This window comes from Habropoda laboriosa, unplaced genomic scaffold (genome assembly GCF_001263275.1).
Source record: "Habropoda laboriosa isolate 0110345459 unplaced genomic scaffold, ASM126327v1 scaffold57, whole genome shotgun sequence".
In the NCBI taxonomy this organism is placed as follows: domain Eukaryota; kingdom Metazoa; phylum Arthropoda; class Insecta; order Hymenoptera; family Apidae; genus Habropoda; species Habropoda laboriosa.
In genome coordinates this window covers 2,607,249-2,634,360 of record NW_017100229.1, presented here as the reverse complement: position 1 = coordinate 2,634,360, position 27,112 = coordinate 2,607,249, and the positions used below count along the sequence as shown (strand labels likewise).

Here is a 27,112-nt window from a genome sequence, read left to right as displayed (position 1 = left end):
ACGACAATGGGATCTATTTACATGAAGCAATGATGGTGTCGCTCACCAGCTGTTGTTACACCGTTCATATCCAAAATCATAGTGCCGCTATGTCAACAGCCTAGTGTTATACATCCTACGAACCATTCTTTTTTTCTTTTTTCTTTTCTTTTCTTTTTTTTTTTCTGTGTGTATATTATATGCCCTTTATATGGGAAAGAATATGTTCGGGAAATGTGTGAGAATTTCGAGGTCGGGTACCAAAGAGAAAATATCTGAAGGATGGCTTTGTTCAGACAAAGTAACAACGGAGGACGCATGTGTAAACCCAGTTCCAGTTTTTCGTTTTTTGGATTAAACCAGCTCCTCTCTTTGTATCCCAGCGAATGCTGTTTATTGTCAGATTCCCCAGATGGAAATACGACCACTTAGGATGCCACTTGAAAGTGAAAAAACGTGAATTATGATTTCTGAATCAATCCACTGTGCATGCAAACAAAGACGTACAGCAAAAGTTCGTAACTCTCCTTTCGTTTTTTTCATTCTTAAAACGCGACACGTCGAGTGAACTCTTTTCTTTTCTTTTTTTTAAATGGTGCAGCAGTAAAGTTCTAAATGCAAAAGGTGTATTATCGAAAGATACTTTACCAAACGGAAAAAAAAAACAAAACAAAAAAGTAACTTTAGGGGGAAAAGAAAGACAAAAAAAAAAAACGCCAAGTTCCTTGCGCAAGAGATAATTCGTTCGATAATAATATACAATCTTCGTTAAATGGTTGATGTGCGTTTGACAAGAGAAAAAAAATAAAAGATGGTAAACGTATTTAAAAAAATATTTACGAACGAGTGGTGCCATCCGCCCCGACCTGTCGACGAAAATGCGTTGTGTCCCAGGTATTAATATTTAGCAAATCTAAAATAATCCCTAGTATTGTCTTTCCGATACATAGTGTTTATTTATTTATTTTAAACAAAGAACGATAATAATGTAATTGGTATAAAATGAATTATGAATATATAAATTGGATAATACCTGAATGAAGCTCACGCCAGCACGTAGGGGATGCCTTCTTCATCGACAATCACTCAGCAGTGAGTAAAAAACCGGCATCTTCTGTTGGTAGTCAGTAAGGAAGGTGACCTATATATTGCTAGGTCGTGCTTTGTTGCTATGGGATTTCTAATTCTGCCCTTTAAGGTCTACTTCTCCCTTTCTAATTAATTTCTCTCCCAAACTTGTCCACATATTCAGTGCAAACTCAATGTGCAAAGCAATAAGGATAAAAAAGTATGGTCAACTTGTAATCAGGGTCGCTGTCCATTTGACCGGAACGTGCTGATTTCCCGAGGGTGAGAATAAATAATTGTGCACATACATAAAAAGACCTGGTAGAAGAGAAACTCCTACTCGTAATTCGAGGAGAAACGAAATATTATATATATATAGAGAGAGAGAGAGAGAGAAAAGAGAAGTGACAAAAAAAAAACAAAAAAAAAACAATTGAAAAAAAAAAGACGAAAATATCACTTGAGTATACACACATATGTATGTATAAAGTTTTAATCTGTAGGTAGTTAAAATCGTTGCCAATTTGATCAAATAACAGGACCCCTTTTCTTGTAACTCATTGGAATATCAGTTACGCTAAATTAGTTGAAGCTGTTATTAGAGCTTAGAATGTGAAGTTATGGGACAGAATAAAATGTTTCTTCTCATTATTATTAAAGCTATTAACGATTCTATCCTTTATTTCCATAATGTTTAAAAAAAAGCATTTCATCGAAGTATATCAGATACGATTATTAAAAGGAACAAAAAAAAAAAAAACAAAAAAAAAAATAGATAATTCGTATGTGAAAAAAGATATATATACATATATATCGATTGAGAAAAGGATAAAAGTCTAGTTCGCAATCTTTATTACTGTTTTTATATATACCCCATGATTTAGGTATACCGCCTAGATAGAGCTAAGAAAAATTCTGCAAACGTCTTACGATAAAATTTAACAAAATTCTCGTGAAAAAATGTTCGATAATTTTGTAAATCTACCGTTTCACTGACAGCAAAACACTGTTCAGGGAAAAATATCAGTTTCCTAGTAGTTTCGTTAGAAAAATAACTTTATTTCAAACTTACGATCGTAATGTTTTTTTTTTTTTTCTTTCTGCTTAGCAAGTTACAAAGTTTGGGATCGCTAACTTTAAGTAATTGGATGCTTCTTTCTCTACTCGGTTAAAAAGACTGAACGATACGATTATGTGGACATTCACACACGCGGATATAAACTAGATCGATAAGTAATTAGGTCTGCTGGATTGTCAGGTACGACGATTGTAAAAATTGCGAGCAAAAACGTAGGCGTAGTCGTCCGAACGCAATTTTTTCAATAGCGAGTACAACTGGCGATCAAAAATATTGTGTGATGAAAGGTATTAAATGTTGTACAAATATATAAATATATACATGGTACAAATACAATATTCTGTTCATAAATAACCGATACATGCGCCTATAATAGCAAAATTCTTCCCACAAGAGAAAGTATACATTCCCAACAACGCGACCTCAGTGGATGCTGGGAAGTCGAAGCAATGTGGCTTTTTAATAATACTTTTCTCATAATTATCAACCACAATGCTTCAAGCCCAAACGCTGTGATCGCGAAATAGAGGCTTAATATAGCGCTACAACCACACGTGTTTGTTTTCACCATAGATACTGTTCAACTAGTAACATTTATATAATTTCATAGAATGTCCAATTAGAATTTTATAATCTTTTTACGTCGATATACGCACAACATATATATATATAGTACCCCTAAGCTTTTTCTCTTTCATAGCTTTAAAAACATATAAATTAAAGTGTATCTTACCAGTCAAGCTATTAAATTATAAAATACATTTCCTCCATTATTATACATTTTCATAGATATTTATAGCTTTGCCTTTTTATAAAAATAAATCGTTCATATAAATATAAAAATAATGCGAGGATAGAGCACCAGACTTATTTCCTGTTGATCGAAACAGCGCTTGGGCTAACACTGGCCAATGTTTCTCTGGATTGGTCTTACCTCTCTTCGTTTCTCCTCCTCACGAAGCTTTGCTTGTCTCCATTCCATTTCCTCCATCATTTGACGCTCCATAGCCCTTTTAGCTTCTTCTACTCTCCTTTGTACTTCAGCTTCTATTTCCTCCTTACGTTTTTCTAGCTCTTCCTCCACCCTCTTCTGCACTAGTTCTTCTATTCGTTTGGCAGCTTCTTCCTCCACCATTTTTTGTTCCACCTCGCGTTGCCTTCTGTAAACACAGGAATATTTTGTTGTTCTAATGCTACAGGAGTAGCACACACTCTCCAAATATGTAAGTCACCTAGCATGCTTTTTTCGTCAAATTTATTTCAACAATTTCTGAACACAATTATACAGGTAAATTGAAAAAATTTGATTTATTAAAATATCAGGTACTTATTTGCATACAAACATGACATGATAAACCACCACCATGAGATAGTCATACAATCTTACCCAACTGCACTTGCGGTGAAGATTTTGTTCGATAATTCTTTCTTTTTCCTGACAACATAATTATAAATAAAAAAAAACGTATACCAATGGAATTAAAGTATAGAAATAAAGTTTTGCATTATAACAAATAAAACACAATGAGATGTATTCACGTTTGCAAATATTTTTATTTGATTGCAGCAAAGAAAAAATAAAGAATATCATAGAATACAATACACAATGTAACTGCTAGGTATAAATACCTTAACTCTACAATAACATCAAGTGCACATGTAAATGATAGAACAATTTAACTTGTCATCCTCTTTAATCCAATGTTTTTCAATAAAAACAAACTATTACGTACAACTAATATTAGTCTAAGTATGCTTGATAGATAAAAGCAGGTAAATTAAACAAGAAGCAACTAGATTTGGATAAACTAATTACCTCTGACGCTCCATTTCTGCTAATCTTTCTACCTCATCCATTTTACGATCCCTGTCTCTATACGACCGTTTCTTGTGACTGACAATGTGAACATCATCTGAAGCGTCTGTGCCTGAACTAGAAGATGCAGAATGTGACCGTTTCCTGCATAAACAAATAAATGGATTCACGTTACACCTGACTACAACGTAACGACGAGACAAACTAACCGATAAGCGAAGTACAATTCGTAGACTGCGTTGCAACATTTATTAATAGAAAACTACGAACGACGCATTAAGATATATACCACTATAAACGACGTAAGTCCCACACGTAACATACATATATCAAAGTGTAAAAGTTTTCTTTTATCGTATGTGTGGCAAAATGGCGGAAACTCAATAAAACGAAACGGATACAATATGCGTGTATTTGATGGGGACGTAGAAGAGATTACCTTGACTTTGAACTGCGTTCCTTTGGCTTGTCGGAGTATTTGTTGTTCGAATGCTTTTCACGCGACTTGGAACGTTTTCTCGAATGCTTACTCTTATGACGCCGCCTACTAGGAGATTTTGTCCTGGATCTAGAACGGCCCATTACAAGCAGCTCTACTGTCTTTTTCAAAGAATCACACGCAAAACTAAAGATATACTAAAACCGCAAAAGGGTATCTATATTTAAAAATAACCGAACACTACGCGAACACCGTAATACAACAATAAACCAAGCACTGCTATCGTGTACACTGCACCACTGACTTATGCCGCAGCTTCAGCGGCCATTTTTAAGTTAGTATTCAAGATGGCGTGCGAGCTTGAAATACCTCCGTTCGTCGCAGTCTTTTTTTCAGCGAAATTTCAAGAATATTTTAGGTATACACCATAAAAACTATCGTTCTCACTTAATCAAGCACCCCTTTCGCCTTTCTAATTATCGATTTATCAACTACGCCACTTGACAAACTATTCCGAGCGTGAAACTTTCGCGTTCAAATTCCACGGTAAAATTCCTTCCATTGGTGTTCCGCCAATCAGAACGTAGTTACAGTATCGTACGAATTCCCGCAATTTTCAATTACCATTTCACATAATATGTAGTACAAAGTATATCAGTTTGCGTTGTTACGCTTTCTAGGTATAAAATACGCGCGAACAGAAAGGAAACTGCGACGCGTGTCGAACGATCCATCAACGAAGGTCGTAACTTCTGAATAACAATCAGGTCGTATTCTAACACGTCGTAGTAAGAGACGAGTGTGGAAAGTGGTTGCGTCGCATGTGTTCCGAAATACCGCGGTCACCCATCGTGTGTACCCGTTCACAGCTGTGTCGGCGACGCGCGCATCTCATTCGGCTCGTTCCGCGACAGCAGAAATCAAGATGGCGCCCCTCTGTTTGCGGATAGTTCTGCGACGGATATAAATACGTGAAAAAAACAGTGCGAGAAACGGTTAGAGAGTAATCAAGGAGATCGTTTCGATCAGTATACGCGTATAGTAGAGTGACAGTCGATTGGTAACGCGTCGGGATTATCGTAAATCACTCTGATCGACCGGTTAAACGGTTGCGGTATTTGGAACGTCGGCGAAGGTGCCTGTCGGTGCCCACCTGAGGAATGCCAGATTATCCTCGGAACGTCGACTCGCTCGTGTGGGGGATGGTAATCGCGTGACGGATCGCGTGCAAGTCGATCGAAAGTGTCCGTTTGGTTAGGCGGTCCCCCACGGCAAAGGTGTACGGTCGTTTTGTCCCGTGACGTATGTGTGTCGCGGAGGGCTGCGAGACAGGTCGGTCGCGAGTGTCGTCGTCGTCGTCGTCGTCGCTGTCGTCGTGCTCGGCTTCGTGCTCGTGTCTGGTGTGCCGCGAGTGGCGTTTCTCGCCGTTTCGATGTGCTCTCGTCCTCCCCTGGATTTCTGGACAGGCGAGATCAGCTGCTGCTGGAACAACTAGTCCGGCGGCCCCGGGAGACGATCCTCATCTACAGGAGCGGTGGGGCAAGGAGGTGCCGGAAGCAGCCGCGAGTCCGGAAGCATAACGAAGAAGATGGCCTTCAACGAGGTGAGTCTCATTATTCGAACACGGTATATCTACCGCTATCTCTCCTATCTACGTTCGGTCGTTCGATCCCGTGAGCTGACCTCGCGACCCCCAAACGCCAATTCTAACCTAACCTCTTCGTTCCTGCGCACAGCTGGCATGTTATCAACTCCTCTCCCTCTTCCACTCCCCTCTCCTGCTCATCCCTACTCTCTCGCATCTCTTCATTCTCATCTCCCTCTCCCTCTCTCTTTCTCTCTTTCTTACTGAAAAGAACAAGTTTGCCTTGTTTCGTTTCGTTTCGTTTCTTGCCAGAGACACACACACCGTGTTTCTTTAATATTAGGTTGGTGCACTTGAAGGGTCACGTAGTGTTTTCATTGATTGAAAATAACACGGATACGTTGTGTTGTATTTTACTACATATTCTGAAGAGGAAATACGCGAACGTGCGTTAGAAAATACGACCTTTCGTATGATTCAGTGTAATAGAACAGTGTCGCTGATTCTTTCTCATTGAACGACGCGAGACTCGTTGAAATCAGACTGATCCGGTTACCCTTCGCTGACAATACGATACGAGGTTTACTTGTACAGCATCGTGATCGAACGACCGTGTACTATCGTACACCAGGCCAAAAAGCGCTATCTGAATCGTACAATTTGATCTCGCTTCAGATAATTCGCTATCGCTACTCTTGTCGAAATACTTCCGTGGTGATTGATGAGAAACATCGATCCACCGTGTCGTTGTCTCCTCCGGATATCTTTACCTGTCTCTTTACGGCGGTATTCCATTATCCGGTTTATTTCGCGTATATGCGTGTCGCGTGTGCGTGTAGCGACATAGTAATGCGACGTAGCATATACGAGAGTCCTTTCTTTTATTCAGGGTCACATTTCCAAGAATCTCGCCGGGCAAAAGAACTATTTCACCGAAGAATACCAGGCGATGTTTACATACTTTAATTGCCCCGCGAGTTCTCGCGTTTCGCGCGGAGAAACGGAGACACGTGTCCTCCAGCGAAAGATTATGCTTTCAGCGCGATTTAGTAAACAATTACATCACTTTAAGCAGGCTGTATTCGTGGCTGCGTGTACATACACGTATACCGTGGCTATCGCCTATTGCCTGCCTCTGTAACGTTGCTTCGTAACGATATTGCGTAACCATATCCCATAAAGAGACACGAGATATCGTGTTTCCACGACAGAGTAGTGAAAGAAAGAAACGAAAAAAAAAAAAAATGTTTCAATGTACCCGATTCAGGTGGTAAGATGATATACCCGATACCGAATGGCGCGCGTTACTTCTAATCCATAAGAAAAAAAACTTCCGTTCAACCTGGTACGAGATAAGAAAAAAATATTAAAAGAAAAATAAACATCGGCGTGTCGCGCATATGGTGAATAGGGTGCTATCTATTCGCTACTTTAAAATAGTTTAAGCTCGAGGATTATCTATCGGGCCAGGCAGAGAGTATCGTGGTCGGTGACGCATACCGCCAGCTCGTTCTAATCGTACGCAATCGTACGTTCGCGACGTACAAAAAGATCGCTGACCAGTAATTAATACACCACGGTCGGATTTCATCGATACGCACTGATATCGCGTGATACGACGACGAGTGGGGGAAAATGAATACTGTAATCGTACGAGTCGTATTTATATAATCGTCGGTGCCCACGTCACCAGGAGGATTTCCGTGTAGAAACGAAGGGTAATAGGTGGTTGGTGGGAATTTTTTGGAGGGAGTCGGGATTAAAATGGATAGTTAAAGCAGTTAATCGGTGTTATTTTGAAAGACGCGACGTTTGTATATTTTGCCTCTGGCACCGTGGTCGCATGCGACTACGAGGCTTTGCCCGTGTGTGCGTGCGTACGCGTAGATCATTCATCCGTTCCACGCGCGCTCTTTAAACGAGAAATTAATGAAAGAACGCATCAGCGTTCGCCATTAATCTTCATACGCTACGACGCGTATTATTTGCCATGATTTTCTACCATTCAGCCTGTAACCTTTATTCTCATCGTTGCATCGCTGCGATCAACCGTTGTTGCCCGTGTTACGTATTTAAATTTGTATCGGATTTTTCGCCTAATGAACTGTGCTATATTTTACGATACGGTTCGAAAGAACATCTGAAAATTTTTGAAGAAAATATGCTTCGGTGTTGATTGTAAAACGGAAGCATGATTAATTCGCGAGGCACGAACGTCACCGTACGAAAAGGAAAAAGGTAAAAGTGGTTGCCCTTACGAACAAAGGCACCTGCTACCCGGTCATATCGATCGAGATGGAATATATACGAGTGGCCAGGGCGGGATTCCATCGTTGTACTCCCTTCTATGGCACCCAGTCGTTCGTCCACGATCATATGGCTTCTTTTTCCCATATCGAGCCTTCGTGATAACGCGTTTATACCTTTCCGTGCCACGTTTTCGCGCCCTTTTAAACTTTCCAACACCTTGTACAGTCGAGTTGTCCTCGCACTTTTTCCTCCCACCCCCGTCGGAAAGCTCGTCGAACGAACTTTCTGCAACTGGTCAAATAAGTCGCGGTGAAAGCGAAGGTTGTCTACTTACGAAACCAGCTTTTTGATATCTCAACATCGGGCCGGCCAAAAAATTCCCACTTCTGCGAAACGGTTTCGACGTAAGCGAAAACAGGCCGCAGGTTCGCGGGGGAATCTCATTCGCGGGTAATTAATATGCGCGGCCGTAAAAATGACGAAAACGAGGAACCCGTTAGTCGCGTTAAATACCACCGTACGTGTCTACCGGGTGTACCTCGCGAATTTTCCCATTTTTCTTCCAACGACGTTGGAAATTGTCCATTTGATCCTGATAACAAGATTCTAAATTTGAACCAAACGATCTGGATATTAAAATCTTTTACAGGGCATAAGGGTCAAGGGTCCCCTACATTTCTCTCCGTTTTCCCAACGAATTTCTCCGGCAAGTTCGGCACCCGGTCTAGCCAGACCTGGTATCGACGTCGTCATTCTTATCGTATTCCGGAAAGCCCAACTTGCACCTCGGGTAGCAGGGACTTGCACAAACAATCGTACAAACGTACATGCATACGTGCATGGTTATCGCTCGCGTTGTTCCCTGTTTAAACTTTATCGACGCGAGAATTTCAAGAGAGAGAGAGAGAGACCGTGTGTATGTTCCTTCACGGCTATACCGTTATTACGTAGGCGGTTAGAGCGATAAAGTTTTCAGTGATACGTAGTTCCTTTTTCCCCTGGAGTTCCATAAGCGATCGACAACGCGGGGCGGAAAGGAGGTTAACATAAAGACGACTCTCGTTGCTTTTCATATCGATCCAGGAATATCATTATCTCGGCGAATCTTTATTATTATTTTCAAATGGTGTTATCGCGTCGTGGATCGGGCACTCGTGAGAACGTGGGTGAAGTGCCTGCGCGTATCTTTTTTAATTAACGTCGATCCGTGGGTGTCAAGGATACCTGGCGAATAATTTGCCGTGGGTACGTTGACACGTTGTTGGCGGAAAACGTGCCGACGAAAAGTCGCAACGATGGGAGAGGAGGAGGGGGATTGTTTGTCACGTGAATACTTGTGAAATTTCATTTCTATAATGGAGATATCAAAACATCCAACGATGAGGTGAGATAGTCGTTAGTATCGCTTACCGGTTGCACAATAGACATTGTTTGATCGTGGCCTCGATGCAGCAGCATCGTGGCTGCTTATCTCTGTTTCTCGACCATGTATATATATATGTGTATGTGTATACGTATAAAGTGCAACAGGGACAAATGCGTATTAGATGCGCCGATGTTTCGAGCGAATCCGTGGGCGAGCGGCAATAGACAACACAGGCAGAATTGAACTATGGAAATTGACAAAGGCGGGGTACATCCGTGATTAAGGTTGACGCTTGTCCCGCGGACAATGCACCATTGTGTGCTCTCTTTCCAGGTGTAATCTCTGCTTCCTGGTCAATTAAAATCTGTCGTCGTCGTTTCGTTTCGACATCGGTAGAATCGTATCTCGCCAATTTCTTACACGATCTCTGCGTCCCGCCGCTCGAGAAATTCCCCGATCGAATCTCGGCCTGTGTACGAACGACAAAGAGGCAAGGCAGAAAGCACAAGGATCGAAGCTCCGTAAGGAAAAGTATGACGCGCGTCATAAAATTGAAATTTATCGAGCCTCGTTGCTTTCGCGAATCTAAATCGTCGCTTCGTGACCAACGTCGTGAAGGTAGTACGGGGTCGGCCACGGGTTTACAAGTCGTAGTTGGCCGTTGTCCATTTTATTCTCGATAAAATATGCACCGTAGAAGAGAAAAGAGCGTTCATCGTTGCGTGAGCACGCATTGGAGAACGGCGTTAAAAATTGGCACCGTGGCCAAACCGAAACCCAGTCGTAATCGCTGAATGACCACGATTCCATTATTCTTCCTCGACGATAAAGCATCCGGACAACTGCGAGTAATCTTCCCTATACGCGATATTCTTTCACTTTTCTTTTTTAATCGACGAATTTCAAGAGTCTCGATCAGACACGTATTACGAGACACCCTGTATAACGTAATAATCCTTTCGAATCGTACTTGGAATAACTTACAAACTAGAAATAATGGGCCGTGGTACCATAGCAGTAACCAGAGGCCGACCTTACTGTATTCATGCCATTCCTACAACAAGTGTTACCATAATTCCCACCCCGCGTGGGTAACCTCGCTCGAAACGCAACGGTGCTTTAATTATCCGTTTTCTAGCCGCGTGGTTCGCAGACGAAAGCTCTAGCTTTCCCAAGTAAGCATCGTCCCTTACGGAAAACGCACGCAGATTTCTCTGGATGTAGAAAGAGAGAGAAAGAGAGAGAGAAGGCAAGGTGCTCGTCTACCGTTCCCCTTGGTATCGTATTTTCCGTAAAACTTTCGGATTGGAACAAGGCGCGCGGGAATTAATCGTGTGCCGGTGCACTCGCCGGGTTTCGTTCGCCCGTAAACGTCAGCAGCGTGTTGCCCCTCGTAAACCGAGTAATAGCTTCGTACTCGTCCACCCTTCGTACACGCATCTGCATCCGTGTGCATTTGTACCTGCAGACTGCGTGCTCGTATGGGTGCATTTACGTGCGTGCACCCCTGCTCGCATCCGGTGCACCTACGTACCTGGGCTGGGCCATGTTCGTGTGCCCGTGTACTTGAACGGCGCATAGGTGATAACGTCGAGTCGACGTGCTTCAGGGGGATGTGTTATAACTTCCACCCAAAATTGCCCATTGCTTTCCCTATTCTTTGCAATTCCTTAGTTTCGCGGACGGAGGACCTAGCGACATGTCGAAGTAGGGATTGCTTGTGAAATGGAAATTACATTTTCCTTAAAAATGTGTATGTTTCGTTGAAATGGTTAAATATTTATTCCGACGTTATTAATTAACGACGAAGAAACGAGTTGGATTACGAGGTAGATGGTAAAATTTTTTGGGGCGGATCAACCCTAATTACTCCAAGGACGAACAAAGCAATACCAAATATCAGTCTGGAAACAATTCCCCTCCGAGTCTCACCCCTTTCCCACGCATACTTCCAAAATTGTTAAGCTTTGCCCGAGACTTGGAAACTACTTAGGAACTTGGTACGCGCTCTTCGGAAGTTCTGTCGCAAACAGAGATCGACTATATATCTCGTCTGCGGGAAACGTTTCTGACTCTGCACACGCGTGATAAAACTGCACATCTTTGATAAGATAGTTCGCCAGTTATTTTCGGTATTCTCGTGCATTAGGTGCATTCCAGGAAGCGTAGAAAGGGGGTGGACGCGTATTCCGGTGCATCAGTTCGGCGCGCCGCTGAATCTCGAGTCGATGAAATTTCATTAAGACGTCGGATTAATTGGGTGAAGGTGGTAGGAAACGAAGCTGCATTGTTGTTCCCTCGGAAGCACCGAAATTGACGTGGCGAGGAGGAAAAGAAATTTTAATCAATCTCTCCCTCGCTCTCGTTCTCTGGAAGAATATTTAACAAACGTCGCCGGTCGTTTGAAACTTGGAACTCTAACGAATTCCCGCTAAATAATTATCCCGTAAATTGTTTTAACGAAGTGTAGTCGCGCACGCGAGCATAAATGCCCTCGGTTCACGCCGCTTTCTCAGGAAGGCAGCCGTGACAGGTCAGGAGAACGTGTTTCTCGGTTTCAGAGACAGGAAACGCAACTCCCGGTGTCACGGGGATCCAGTTTTCCTGTCTCCGTGAAACAGGTTCGTTTTTTTTTCCACCAGACAGAAGCTCGAGTTGGTCTCGACTTATGGCCCTAAAGCGTTCCTCCAGCCACGTGTATCGAAGGAAAAATTAATCAGCGATCTCGGCTACCGTTTTACACCTGGTGATCGGTGGAAACGATCTACGCTAATAATACTGCTTCGGTACGATCGAGTTAAAAACACGATCAACCTGTTCATCGACTCGCGTGTACGTGTGCGCGCGCGTGTCTGTACAGATTGGAAAAAATCGGATTTTGTCTTTTTATCGTCGGTGTCTGGTGTAACGAGCTTGTATACCTGCCAATGTGGTCCGTTTCACTTTATCAATTTTTATCGGTTGCCGAAACCGTTGGGTCCCTGATAACAGGACAGTTGCATAATCGTCGATCGAGGGGGACACGTTCCGAGCCCCGGCGGGGTGCAGTAGAAAGAAAAAAGAAAAAACCTCTTGCACAACTGGTTTTCGTTCATGGTGAAAGGAAATTCCGATTCCGCGGTGATGCGTTGCGTTCGCCCGTCTACGAAGAATCGAGATGGAACTCTCCGTCTAATCCGGAAAAAACTCGAATCTATTTGCGGCGAGGCCTTCTGATGCCTCGGACAAGTATCCTCGATGACTCGATCTGAGGTAAATGCGACGAAAACAGATCGGCACACGTTCAACTGCACCCCACGTACGTTTCTCAAGCTTCACAGCGTTCTATGGGTATTTTTCATTCCCCCGTTTTCCTTCGACAATCCAAGGGTTCGATTCGATCGGCCGCGTAGGAAACTTCGCAGAAGTGCAATTACCAGACTCCTGGCTCGTTCCTTCCTTCCTTCCTTCCTTCCTTCCTTCCTCTCTCCCTCTCTTTCTCGATTGCTAAGCCCTTGATCTCCGTCGTGTAATTTCATGCTATATCGAAAGTCGCCGTTTGCTTTATAGCCGAAACTTCTTAGCTTGGAGATATTCTCTTGCCGCGCTGGAGACTCGATGGTAGTTTGTAACGTTGCGTCGTGTCGGTAAGAAAGCACGATCGAAGAAAAGAGTTTGGAGAAGTGTGCACTCGAACTGCCGTGGAAGCGTGTCAAAAGTTGAGGGAGAAAAGCGGAAAAGTGAGAAAAAAGGAAGCTCGTGGGGAACTGGCCGGATTTGGAAAGCTCGATAAAAGACTGACACAAGTTTCTCGCGATCTTTATTTTCAAAAACTTGGATTTGGAATTTTTATCGAAAAAAATTCCTCGTCAAATTCATAGGCCGGTCGTTGACTCCATTTGTCTGCACAGTCCTCTCATTTCCGTGGTTGAACCCCCGATAGAAATACCTAGCCGCGTCTCACATACTTGATGGTATTGATCTGTCGTCTACGGGATCCACTTCACCCGTTTCTCCTAAAACATCGCCGCGGAAGGTGTCAAGCTGACCCGTCTTTTGTGAATACGTGCAAGGAAAGAGGTATTGACCTGAATTGGTATTTCGGACGGTAACACTCGTCTCGTCCGCCTTTCAGCCTTCCTATCTTTCGCACAAAAGACACAGGATATCGATTAGAGAGGGAGGGAGCTATCCATCGATAGCTTTGAGCTACGAACAAAGGATAACGCAATCCGTACGAAGAGAGTACACTCGAAGAGTAAATGCAACTCGATACCCTTCTGCCGGAGAAGAATTCATTTAAAGGCAATTATACTCTCAAGAAGAGAGAGACTCGATTCGAGAAAAGGGGTTTCGAAACGCCTCGGATTCGAAGCTAGAAACAGCCGTCGGTGGCTTAATATCGAGGCAAACCAGGCCTTCGATTCGTTCGCAATTGAATACCCCCCTGAGGAAAGGAAGAAATCGACGCGAGACTGGAACCTCGTGAAAGTTGGACGCGCAATTTACCGAGTTTCAGCTGCGCCGGCCAATTCCACCCTTCTGTCCGTTGGCTATGAAGCCAAGACCAGCAGCAGGAGCAGCAGCAGCTAGGAATCGTGTGGATCGTGAGAAAGGCACGGACAAAGGAAATGAGGTATTCCGTGCAGTGGGCTGCGTTCTTGCCGCGGTGTGTTAGGACATAGGAAGGAAGAAGGAAGGAAGCGTGGAAGGAACTGGCCTCCGATACGAGAACGAAGCTGTGGATGCAGCCTCTGGGATAATGGAATTCCTTCCTCGCTTCTCTCACCCACTTCTGAGTGTCGCGAGGTCCTGCCTCTTCCTTCTACAGAGGAGAACGATCCTCGAGCGACCACCTCTCCATCAGACGTCGATTCCCCCGGCAGCCTTCAGAATGCGTCCATAATTTATCGAGTCTCGGATCGCGTCTTATGAAAAATTTATTCCTCCGCCGTTAATTCCGTCTCGCCATCCCTTCCTTCTTCGGTGTACTTAAGAATGGCTTAATCCCTCTACATTTATTATACGGTTATCAGGACTTTGCGACGAAATGGGTCTCTAACGAGACCTTTCCACCTAGCGATCCCGTGTTTCCTATGGTAATTTCCAACCAAAACCGTTATCACAAAGCAAATTACCATTCACCGCTATATAAACTGGCTTCTGTGGAACAATCTATGCGCACGTCAGAGTGGCACAAAGACGTGTGTGCATGTGTTTGACGGATTTTCAATGATGACTGATCGACGTGGATCACGATGGATGCAACCTGGCCTATCCAGAATTGCCAATTAAAATGTCGAGGGAGGCAGAGCGAGGCTTTCGGATATCGGCCAATCTTCCTCGACAATTACCTTCTGAAACGAAATTCTTAGTTTTATTCGATCGATCGTTAGCATTTGTCAAGATGAATTGGATTCTTTCGTGATATTCCAGAGGTTGGAGTGGTTTATTAGTTTTGGTCTCGGTAAATGCGATCGTGATAGGAATCGCGAGCTATCCCCAGATTCGAAGTCGATGAATAATTCCGTGCGTTATGTCGGTTGCATTTGCATAGATGATTAAAGATAGTCGAACTGTGTTCTATCCGTTTGGGAATCTACCGTACTCCGATGATCTCGTGTCTCTACTTTCTACAAGGTGGCTATCTCGGAAAGAAAAATGTCTCATTAGGAACCGTAGCAGATGATGATGTTCTTCCGGCGCTCTTGATCCTTTTTATTTTTCTGTCCGTTCTCTTTTGTTCTACCTGTTCTCGTGTCCCCAGGTTTTCTTCGTTAACTTGGCCGTCTCTCGACATCTTCTTCTTCTTATCCGATGCCCTCTTATATCTCCAGTTTCCCCGGTTCCACTTCTTCAATCTTTTCTTCTTTTCCTCGCCTAGTTTAGACTTCAGACGGTCTGCACTTTCTCCATTCTACAGGAATCTGTCTCAAAGTTAAAGTCATCGAACGCTAATTATCCTTATCAGTTTACTCATCGTACGTTTATCTACAAGCTGCGTGACGCGTAATTTACTCACGCGACTAAGAACCCGCCGTTGGTTTTTTATCGCTTCTACATTTATGGTTCTTCCTTATCATAACCGCAACGACGCTTCTAACCAAGTTCTTCGAGCTCCGAGTGAACTATTTTCTAGGATGGAAATAGTTTCAGAGAGAAAAAATTGACGGAAACTCTGCCGACAGATTGTAGCTATCTTTTGTATCGAAAGGGTTATAACTAGATTCGAGTGACGTTGCACGTTCTTCTCAGAATTCCAACATTGCAAACCCTATCATCTGGCTTCTGTTTGTCCGCAAGGTGCATCGATTTGACATACATGTCGTGAAACACGTTCCACGTCTGCTTTGAACCAAAGTCACCACCGTGTGTTCGAAGAATTTGTCAGCCCGTGTGTAGGCGCCTTAAAACACTTCGTTCCGCATTACTTTCTAACGCGTTCCACTTTCCTGGACATTCTTCGGAGGAATCTGAATGTTGTAATACCGCGATAAGCTTGCCGAAATGTTTCTCGAGGAATTGGCGGCAGGTTTACGAGAAGCATGCTTGAATTACCGCGGAGAACGTAATACACTCTTGTCAAGAATCGTTTCACAATCGAACACTTTCGAACTTCCCTTCGGACATCTGCCAACATTTTTCTTCCATCCTTCGACGCGTTAATTTTCCTATTTTTTTATCCCACTCCGACCTTCTTTTCTTCGACGTAAAATCCTCCGTGAAGCGGCAGTTATTTTAGCAGAAATGCATCAGGTGTCCGGATACTTGTGAACAGGAGTGTACATCCGTAGAATTTTCTCTCTCTCGAGCAATTATTAATCTCGACACGAGTAACATTTCGCCCGTGGTATCGGTATCGAAGAGTATTCAAGCCGTTTAGTACATTGGTTCATCGGCGGTACCGATAGAGGTGCTTTTCCGCATAGCTATCGAAATTTCCTCTATAGAGAGGCAAAGGTTCTCTCTCCGTGGCGCGAGGAAGAGGCGCGTTAAAATATTCCTGTTATTCCGAGACGGTGGCACTAAAGTAGGTGTCTACAGTGGAATCCGTCTCTATAAGGAAATCTTACAAGAGGATAGATACCGTTGCCTCCACGCCCCGAGAACTGTTTTATAGCTATCCATTATCCTTTGGAAAGAGCTTTTCACGACTGCCACTTGCAAATCAGGAAGTGGTTTTGTATCGACAGACACGTCGCTTGGCTGTCCGTTATCTCTCCAGCGTTGATCTGAGCCAGACGTCGGAATAAAATCGAACCATCCATCGAATGTAGGTATCATTTGTGTAATACCATACATCAAACGTGCAAATAGGGTGGTAATTTTTCGAGGATGTCTGGATATGTCGTGTGGGAACACGTTCACCGGGAGAAAATCCTCCGAGCACACGGTATAACACGTACACGGGAATAACAGACGTGGATCTTCCGAATGATATGCGTGAAGTTTCGTAATTTGTTTTACGCCAGGTTTAATCCACGCGAGGATTAATAAAAACAACGATGAAACTCCAAAGGGGTTGTTTTTCGCGTTCGCCGAAGCCTCGACTTGGTTGTTACAGAGACCGTGCTCGAATTATAGTAGAATAATCGAGATAACCTAAGCTCGAACCTTTCTCTCTCTCTCTCTTTCTCTTCTTATCCGATCGTCCCTCATCTCTCTGTCGATATTCAGAGGCTCGCGAGTACTGCGCGGTCGCCTGTACTTTACGTAAGTTCCTACCGTACACGTGCATTACAGTAAAGCCCGTTTCGTGAATTGGATTATGGCAACGAAGACATAATCAGTACTCGTGACGTGTTGGGTATTCTGAATCCGATGTGGTATACGTGGTAGACTCTCGATTCTGTCGTATTAATTATCACACCGACAGATAAAACCATCGCCTCTTCTAGCTAATTTTCAATTGTTATTAGTCGCAGTGCATACTTTACCCTACTCTAACTTGTAATTATCTTATGGTTATTCTTCGTACGTTCGAGTCTTATAATGGTCTCGTTAAGCAACGTGCCAGAATCTTGGCGTAATCCAGCCAGTTAACGAGATAATTGATAGCGTACCAGACCGATTATCTTTCATCTCTCATTAAACTTCACGTCGTGTTACCTTCTGAAATGTTTGCTACACGCTTCGCGCTGTACACGTTTAACGTTGGTGGATTAAAGGGAAATTACACTAGGCCCCCGTTGCTATAATTTCGAAACGTATAGATCGGTGAATAGGGGAGTGGTTGGAGGCCCTCCTAACTGGAAGAAAAGAGACGTTGAAGTGCTTCCATCTTGAAGAGTGGATGGGAAATTGAGAAGGGTTGAACAGGTGGTTGAATAAACGTGGGCCACGTTAGAGCCTCCTGTTTTTCATCTCGGATTTAGTTATACACTGGCCTCCTTTTCATCTACTTTTCTCACTTTCCCCTAAAGTCTCCTCGAGACTCTTCCTTGCTTCGTTCGCTGTTGCATCGGATAAACCTCTCTTGCATGTTAATTTCTCTCTCCTGTCCTATGGATCTTTCCTTATACGATAAGTTGAAGCGTAACGCAGAAGTGGAGGAAGAAATCACCTGAGGGAGATAGCATATTACACGGTGGGTAGTTTAAATTCAACATGATTCGGTACACTTTTCTCCCCCCTCTGGTATTCCCCAAAGCGACCAGGCGTTAGAAATGGGTTCACAGGATATATACGGCGAAGGTCCTTGCCCCAGGATACGCGGCTCGCAGACGGTCGATGGCCAGGGTAACAACCGAAGGAATACGTACGTATTCCAACACTCGGGGGTTTATCCATCCACCTATAGTCTACGTCGACACAGTCGCGTCTCTTTCCGATACGCGGAAATCCCTTCTATTTTCAGCTCGAGGCATTAACCAGCTAATTAGCTGGAATAATTGAACCTACGAAGTGTCCTTTAAAGCCTCTCCCCTCTTCTGTAACTGTCCAAAGTGTGTATGCGTCTGTTCGAAAATAGCCGTGGAGTTGAGACAGGTCGGAGAGGATTGCAATTGTCGAAAATCAATACGATCATATCGAATCGGCTGAAAATACTCGCAAATCCACGCGCAGAATCACACGTTTCGATTCTTTTCCCTTCCCGTGTTTCCTCGCGATGTAATAAAATCCATTTCGAAACGATAGCTTCCCGGACAAATTAAGGATTAACGTTCAATCTCATGCCCAATTTCCTGCGAGACTCGTCGTCGCGCCGCGTCACGTTACGTTTAGCATCGATGTGTCCCCCGTACGTCGAAAATGTCGTTTAATTTTCGCTACCGGCGAACAGAGAGACATCGAAAAATTCCAATTAACCGTCGAGTTTCCTCGAAATCTATATAGAGAGGGTTTTAATTAACGGCCAGAGATTCTCGCTGATAAGACTTAATACTCCTACGTGTACGTCTCAATGGAGTGGCGACTTTGAATGAGTAGAGATAAAGCGATAGGATGGAATTAGAGGGTGAACGACTTTAATTAAGACGATCCCTAATCAAATAGTTTGGGAAGACGGGTCGATAAGAGGGCGGCTCAAGCTCAAGGACAAACATCAAACGAGCTTTCTAATTTTATCAGCTCTCGTTTTTTTGCCATTTCCATTCTTCCCGTATTCTCCAGCCATGAATGAAATAAAACGGGAAGCGGTGGAAATGGAGAAAATTGCACGGAGATATCCAATAAAGCCGTTCGTTTCTTAGGTACATTTTCGCAATCAAAGGGAACCGTAGCGCGTATAGTTCGATTTGTACAATTACGTTCTTGTTCCGATGCTAACCTGTCTCTCAAAGGGGATATTTGTTCCAAGCGTTGATTCCCTTTGGTTCGTTACACCTCTCGCCTTCTTTGTACAGTTGTTTCGTTTACTACCGCTTGAAAGGTGTCTCCTTATCTAAAACGTAATTTATCTCCACGATAAAAGTCCTCGAGGCTATTGATCTTAGCGATCCTGTGCGTTAGATGCTTTTACGTGGCGACGGAACTACGAGGGAACCGTGAGTGCATCGAGCAGTTATAGTTTGACTGCTCGTGAAACTACCTTCTCTGGCTAATGAACGACGATGTATTTTCATCGTATAAACACTTGTCAATTTCTATTTCTTTTTACTTCGACATCGATGCACGAAGCGAATTGGAAAAATTGATCGAATTGGAAACGAACTCGATGTTTCTCGGAAGAAACGATTCTACAAGAGCACAACTCACCGCGTAGCTTACAGTATCGCAATGTACAGACTCAACAAAGGAAAGCGACGACGTATCGTCTTGTGAAACACGCTCCTCTTCTCCGGTCCCTGCAAGAAAATATATTAAGTGGTTGACGTATGGGAGGTTCGGTATCACGGTTGTTTAGCGAGACACGTATGTGAATCACGCCAGATACGTGCACCCATGGCTGACAACGATAAAGCTTAATGATGTTACCGGGATAACGTCGTGTCGGCGATAGATCGTGGTTATCGTGTATTGATGCTGGCGTTGTTGCGCAAAAAAAGAAAGAAAGAAACGAAAGTGTGGAGATATTTCTGTTTGACAGTGTGTCGAAAGGATACATTGTCCAGTGAATTCGAATGAAAAGTGAAGAAATGGAAAATTAAAAAATTCCAAGCCGAAGAACGTTAATTAAAAATTACCAACCAACGTTTCCAATTAACGGGGATAATCAGGGTGAAACGGGATAACAGTCGAAATGCAGGTGCGGTAGAGAGAAATTGTATTATCATACGATTCTGTGTAACAGAAGTTCGATGCAGCAGTTTTTCCACCGCGTTTCTGTTTGCAAGTTTACGTGCACTGTTCCGGCCGCACTTATTTCCCGCGTTTTCAGCCGCATCTGTCGCCCAATTAATATTTTAATCAAGCACACCGGAAAAATACAACCGTTGTTTATACGTTCCGCAAACTGTGCGCGCTTATTCGACGATTAAAATTCATGGAGGCCTCCGTAAACGTGTATCGCGATGAAAAAGCTACGAGAGTATCGATATTATTTCTTCCTTCTCTTACCTTTCTCCCTTCGTCCAGGGAAAAGATTCTTATCACTCTAGAGCAGGATAATATCCGTGGAAAAATCTGTGATCTCTTGAACTTTCTAAAAAAAAGAAAACAAACCTTCCAAACCTGTTTTAATTCTATTTTTCATTCCTTCACATCGCTCCACAGTTAGCTCGTCCGCACACGCTACTTCCTCGTTTACCAAGCCCCGTAAAATAGAATTAAGAATGGTATCGAAAGGTTTCTCGACACAGATGCTTAAAGCAGCCGCTTACCTTAAAACTCACGTTAAACAGGCCACCGTTCGCATGTGTGAAAATACACTGTAAACAAGAATCGCGTGAGAGAGAGAGAGAGAGATAAGCCATCGTTACTCTTATCGAAATCTACCGAATGTCTCGACAAACGTCTTCATATTCGACGCGTATCGAAAGATCGACAAGCAAGTCGTACTGGCAATCGACATTTTTCAGCAATGCGTCAGCAGAACGTAAACAGAAGTCTCAGAGAAACGGTAGCAAACTCGTAATATTCACGGACTCGGGCGAAATCCGTGAACGTTCCTATATGCTAAGTCCCTTCGAAATCCTTCGGTCGTTACGACTTTCTGTTTTACACGCATAACTCGTACTTCTTGCGATCCTTCTTCTCCCTTTTTCCCTCCTTTGGACAGGCTGCGCCGTTTCACTCCGGGAACACGGTTGTTCGATGCGTTTCCACTGATTTACCGCGAGAGAAGAAGCTAGCCTCGGTGGCGACTTCCCAGACATGCTCGAGAACTTGGCACAGGTCTTTCCGCGGATACGATTTACTCACCGAGATCAAGTGTGCGAGGGATATCTTAGTCGAGAGATAGTCGAGGCCGAACGCCGATTTAAAGTGTCTCTAGTCGTTATCGCGGCCAGTTAGTAAGAAGGAAAACTTTGGCCTGTCCTCGCCGAGGCTGTAATTCTTCTAGATCTAACTCTTCTTCCTGGACACACACTTTTTCTCTCACCTCGTGATGTTACACTGCTATTATGCAAGCTTCTTTCTGTTTCAACTTCATCAACTACGTTTAATCTTCGTGGTTAACGCGTAGGTGCAGGATAATAGGAGAAAGGTCGATTTAGTCGGACGATAAAGATTAGTAGAGAATGATCTCGGATAGAAGGTTATTACATCGGCTGGTAACCGCAGCACGGAGAAACGGAATCGAATTTTTGGGTAGGTACAACAGGGTTTTACCCGGTCCCTGTACGCTTGTGAACGGTAAACAGCCTTGGCAGTTTTTAATGGGTTCTTGCCAGGGGTGGTAATCTCTGCGCTGTATTCGAGCCACGAACTCGTTCACGGTTCTCCTTCCTCTCTCTACCATCGCGGCGAACGTTAATTAACGTTAATTAATTTTACATACTTAAACGTCAGTCCCCCGTCGTTGGAAAAGAGACATCGGGATGAAGCCCTGTGTACACACGGGAACGCTATTTTTCAATTGGCCCCCGTTGAACGTTAATCAGAACTTTCCGGGACACGGTACATTTCCGTCGGACTCTCTATCATAATTAAACCCCGCTCGACAGTTCTCTACGTCCCCTTTGACGGGGGAGAGTCTTAAACTTCTCTGCGACGATAGACGCGACCATTTTTGGTAGAGCAAGTTGAGATAAAGTGGAATTTAATCGATGAAAAGCTAGGTGTAGAAGAATTAAATCCCAAGATCATTTTTACAACGAAAAAGAGTGTAATAAATCGTGACAAAAAAACTATTGTACATTTGATACGCAGTATGTTAAAAATTGCCACGTGAGTCATAGCACACACATACACAGACTATCAGGAAACGTGCGTGTCAATCGGAGTAACGAGATATCGAGATGTCCGTCGTACGATGCAATCCTGCATACATTATAAAACTCCACGTGTTTCATTCTCGAGATACGTTTTTGTTATCGCTAATGGTACGATAACATTTACACAGATCACTCGATAACCATTTATACTTAGCGCCTCGCTTTTCTCATTCAAACACGTAGCCGCAAGATGAGACATACCGGCGTATTTTCAATGACGTCACCGCTGTCGATTTGCACAATTCCTCTCGGTTTTTTTTTTGTCCTTCCGAGTAACGTCACGATCCTAAATTATCGCACAGCCGTGTTCCGCTCCTTATGTGTCACGATCATTGGAATTCTATGGCTGGTCTTCCGAAAGATGAGTAATCGCTAGTGTTCCCGTGGGAGGAATAGCGATCCGCCTTTTCCAAACTTTACCCCTTCGTCCGCGATGAATTTTCATGGGGATTTGAAGAAGAAGTGCGACTGGCTTTAGCGTACTTGGAATTTTGCTAAGAAAGTTGCAAGACGAAATCGTACGAGGTGGTTGATAACGCCGAGGCTGAATAGAATAGAATTGAGCTGCTCCGGAGAGTGGAAGTGAATTATTCGCGAGTTACAAGCGTAGGACAAGAACGAGTAACGCGGGCGGGAACAAAATGCTGTTAAAATGGAAAAGAGGTTAGGAGAACGTTGGAAAAATGAATGCCTCGTGTTGCTCCATAAATCTCGAAACAACCGACCCTTCGTAATTTTCTACGCTCTGTAGTGCGTTTTCTTTCGAATATCACAAACTTGCATTTTTCTTATCGATCTTTTTTTAAGACAGTTTATACAATTCTTTCTCGATAATTAACTCCTTTCTGTTGCTTCTGTTTGTTTCAGGTAAGAAGGAAGGATAATTGAGAAGAGAATAATAAAGGCTGAGCCACCGTCTGTGCGAGTGGTAAGCGATTTTCCATCGATCCTTTATCCCATCGACGCAGTTTTCTTTTCCGCAAAGTCCCCAGTTTTACGAAACACCCTTTCATTAGTAGCTTTTTAGAAAGTCGCGGTTACGGAGATGTAGGTTGTAGCCCTCCGTGCGCTTTAAAGCCTCGAGATTTATTTTGTTTCTCATCGGTTTCTGGATGAGAAGGCTGCAGCCCTTGGTTGGCTGGCACAGAAACCGCGACGAGAATAAAACTAACGTGAGCCCACGGTAGTGTCGAAGGGGGGAAAACTCCGTCGGCGTTGTGTAGTGTCCGGCAGACACACCCTTGATACAGATACCACGCTCTATAAAGCTCGTAACCCTTATTACACGCGAATAATCTGATCTCTTACTCACGGACCCATCGGCAGAGGATCCCGCAAAATACGGTGACACACATATTCCGGGAACTCGATCGAACCGAGCCTCTCTCTCTCCCTTCGAGCTAAACCCATCCTCTCTAGGTCCACTTTTCAAAGCAAGTCCTTTAATCTCCGAAAATTCACTTCCATTGCGAATTCAAGCAAAGTGCTAGCCAGTGGACACGAAACAATATCTCTCTTTTAATCAAAGAAATCTGGCGGAATTCCAGAAAAATTTCGACGCAGTCGTGGCACGTTTCCCTCGTAACTAGCGAACCCAGCTAGCGATCGTCTCGAACAAGAGTATAATAAAAAAAGAGAGCATCGTATTTACACGAACCGGAGATAAATTTCGTTTTCTTGGTTACATCGGTGTAACTCCCCCCTTGCAACGCGGTATTTTTATACTTGTTTTTTAGAGAACCGGGGGATTTATCGGTTTACTCGAAAGTGCGTAAGTGGCCGAAATTACACGATTCATCGTCGCTGTTCTACCCGACGTGATCGATCTTCCACGCGTTCCTCGTACTGGCGTCGAAGTTCCTTGCCTCCTCCAGGGCACCGCAACATCCTTCAACCAGCTCGAAGAAACCGGTTTTCCTCTGCTCTCTCGGTACTCGTGCACCAATCTCGTCTCGATCGGCCAAGCTTGGAACCCGCGAAATCCTTCTGGCAGAACTGATATTTTTCAACGTGCCACGAACTGGCCCGTCAGCCACGGAATTTGTATTCCTCTTCGTTCGAAGATGCATCGGCGAGCTTAAAGGAGAGATGAATATTCATGTTTTCGAAATGTACGCCCGCATTGTGCCCGCGGAAACCGCGGCGATCGGGTCGTTAATCCCCCAAGCTTTTCAAGATAACTTTCTTTCTGACTCGTGTGTTCGATGTTTCGATGATTTGTGCATTCAATTTATGCGATATCTCTATGCGGTATCTTGTCGCGGGTGGTGCAGCGTTATTTTTTTCTTTTTACTGGATTATGGTAATCCGTTGAATGAATAGGGATCAGTTTCCTTTTCCTCTGTTTTTCGTGACGAATTACTCTCGGTCACGCAACATGGTCGATGGGGGCGGATGAGTCGAGGAACTCTACTCGCTTCTATCGATCAACTTTTTACCACGCACCCTCGATGTGTCCTTTCCGCAAAGAATCTCGCCGTTTCCGTAAGAAAATAACGCAGCTTTCCATCCCGACAGATTCTAATTTATCTTGCGCGCGCGTACCTCGCGACGCGATAGAAAAAAGTTGGCGTAAAGCGCGAGGGTTGGTTTCGTGCTAGCTGCGAGGCATTTTCACGCCGTCAACCGAACTCTCGCTGGAAAAGTTTCGATTGTACGAGTTAACGTTCTATAATATTCCTCTCTCGCCGGCCGAGAGATAGCAGTCTTTCGTTGTCTGGCAAGCAGGGGAGGTGGGAGGGACAGCTTTTAATTTCATTTCAGGTGGTGCGAGATGGTCGAATATTGCCGAGGCATTCGTAAAGATTTGGAAACGATGAATTCACCCGGGCGAGATTCATTCACCAGTCTGGTATTTAAAATTTAAAACCATTCCAACCGTAGCTTGGATATTTCGCGCGATGAAAGAGAATCGTAAAAGCATTAGCCAATTGAGGAAGATTTAATTTTTTCTTCGATAAAGACGGAATTAAAGTTCGCCTCCGGCTCATGGGTGTAATATTTCACTCGGTTTTCTGCGTTTATTCTTATCAGTTGGTTGGACTAGGAACGAGAAGAAGCGGTGTGGGTGAGGACGATATCTGCAGAGGGAACTCGAATTCAACCCCTCTGTTCGATTTATTCGACCGAAGACCCGAAAGATTTCGGTGCCGAATCCTAATTTACTTTTTTTTCACGTTGCCGCTACGACCTTTGCGCCGTGGTACATTGCCCCCGTCTTTTCCCAACCCTCTTCGATCTTCACTCCTCCGTGCAAAAATCGGACAAACTTCTCCTCGGGAAAGTTCTAATCTTCGATTCATGCAATATTCATTTTATCTCGTTTACATTCATAATTCCGATACATGGTCGCGATTCCAGGTAGCTCTAGTGATTAATGCTTCGTTTTAATTCACCTTCTTCAAACATCTATTTCATCACACTCGTGAGAATTTTCACCGTAATTGTAGAAAGAAAAACACACTAAAACAGAAGAAAGGAAGGGATTCTTTCGTTCCAGATTAAATATTAATCCATTTCACGAATCCATTAGCCAACGATCCCCAAGTTTCCAATTATACCTCGAAGGAGAAGCCCGGACTAAACACTTGAAACAATCCCTTCATCTAGGAATCAGTAACAATCCCGAAATCTTCCACCACCGCGACCTTCGTAACAGAGTGCAACGGCCTCTGTCGGACTTTCAACCCCTCCGAAACTTGTCCCTCTTCTTCTTCAAGACAGAATTTCCACGAAATCTTCCTCACCAGATAAAACTCCCGAAAATTCACTCAGAGTAACACTTCACTTCTCTGCCTTCTAATTGCTATTAACCTCTTCTCAACGTCCCCTCTACTATCTACATTTTCATTATCATTAAACGCTCGCAGTATCCCCTTAACGTTATCTGTCAAGACACTCTCAGCGTTGGACGCAGAAGCAATAAAAGAAAATCAGTGGTTCCCGTGAGCCAGTAACATCCCTAAATTCCAATTTATCTCCTTTGTGCCTGGCGACCTTCAGATCAGGGGTACATCGGCCTCAAACCGCCCCGGACTCCTCGCTTCTCGTGCTCGTCGTATTCTTAAACTCTCTTCCATCCCCTCCTCGCCGTTTCGTTCTCCAGCGACGAAAAGGGTGAGTCAGAGCGAGATAGAGGGATAAAGATGGAGGGAGAGTTTTTGCCAGGCGAAGTAATTCCACCAGCAGACACCCCCTCCAGTTTGTCGGGCGCGTGGCGATACACGCAACCCCTCCACCGCGTGGTTTTCAATCCCTTGGTGTGGTGGGGGTTGTTCAGGCGGTAACAGGGGTTGCGACGACACTGCAGGGAGAGAGAGAGAATTACTGGCTGGCTGGCTAGCTGGATGGTTCGTCGGCTGGTTGGTTGGTTGGCTTGCTTGGTAAGGGGTTGCGTCGTGGCGCCGCCGTTGTCGTTCGACTACGCGAATTCGTTGAACGTAAGGGAGCTTTCAGTCGACGCGCGACTGTCTAACAAGACGCGTATCCGTGTGCACCCCTCGACTTGGATAACCAAACATCCTCTTCCGTCGTGAAAGTGTCAGAGTCTCTGTACAGTTGTTATTTGGGGGGTGCACTATACTGTGCGTGGATCGCCGTGTGGAGGATTCGTCCTGAGAGGTAATCGCGATCTCTGAGAATTCCTTTTGGTTTCTCTTTTTTTTTCTATGGATAAGTTTTGTTTCGATCATTCGCGATAAGTTGTTCTGGGAATTTTTTGAGAAGTGGATGGAT

General features: G+C 43.9%; 2 protein-coding genes across 2 annotated transcripts in view; one reads left to right on the top strand and one right to left on the bottom strand.

Annotated features, from left to right (window-relative positions):
* LOC108571318 (UPF0430 protein CG31712-like) overlaps positions 1-4,693 on the bottom strand; it is a 5,162-nt gene extending 469 nt beyond the window's left edge. The window contains exons 1-5 of the mRNA XM_017933330.1: positions 4,381-4,693; positions 3,942-4,085; positions 3,513-3,560; positions 3,060-3,285; positions 124-147 (exon numbers count right to left, since the gene is read on the bottom strand). Coding sequence (XP_017788819.1) covers positions 124-147; positions 3,060-3,285; positions 3,513-3,560; positions 3,942-4,085; positions 4,381-4,523 — 585 coding nt within the window. The 5' untranslated portion in view covers positions 4,524-4,693. The remainder of the gene's footprint in view (positions 1-123; positions 148-3,059; positions 3,286-3,512; positions 3,561-3,941; positions 4,086-4,380) is intronic.
* Positions 4,694-5,062: 369 nt separating this feature from the next.
* LOC108571294 (serine/threonine-protein kinase 26) overlaps positions 5,063-27,112 on the top strand; it is a 93,640-nt gene continuing 71,590 nt past the window's right edge. Inside the window, exon 1 of the mRNA XM_017933297.1 lies at positions 5,063-5,983. Coding sequence (XP_017788786.1) covers positions 5,969-5,983 — 15 coding nt within the window. The 5' untranslated portion in view covers positions 5,063-5,968. The remainder of the gene's footprint in view (positions 5,984-27,112) is intronic.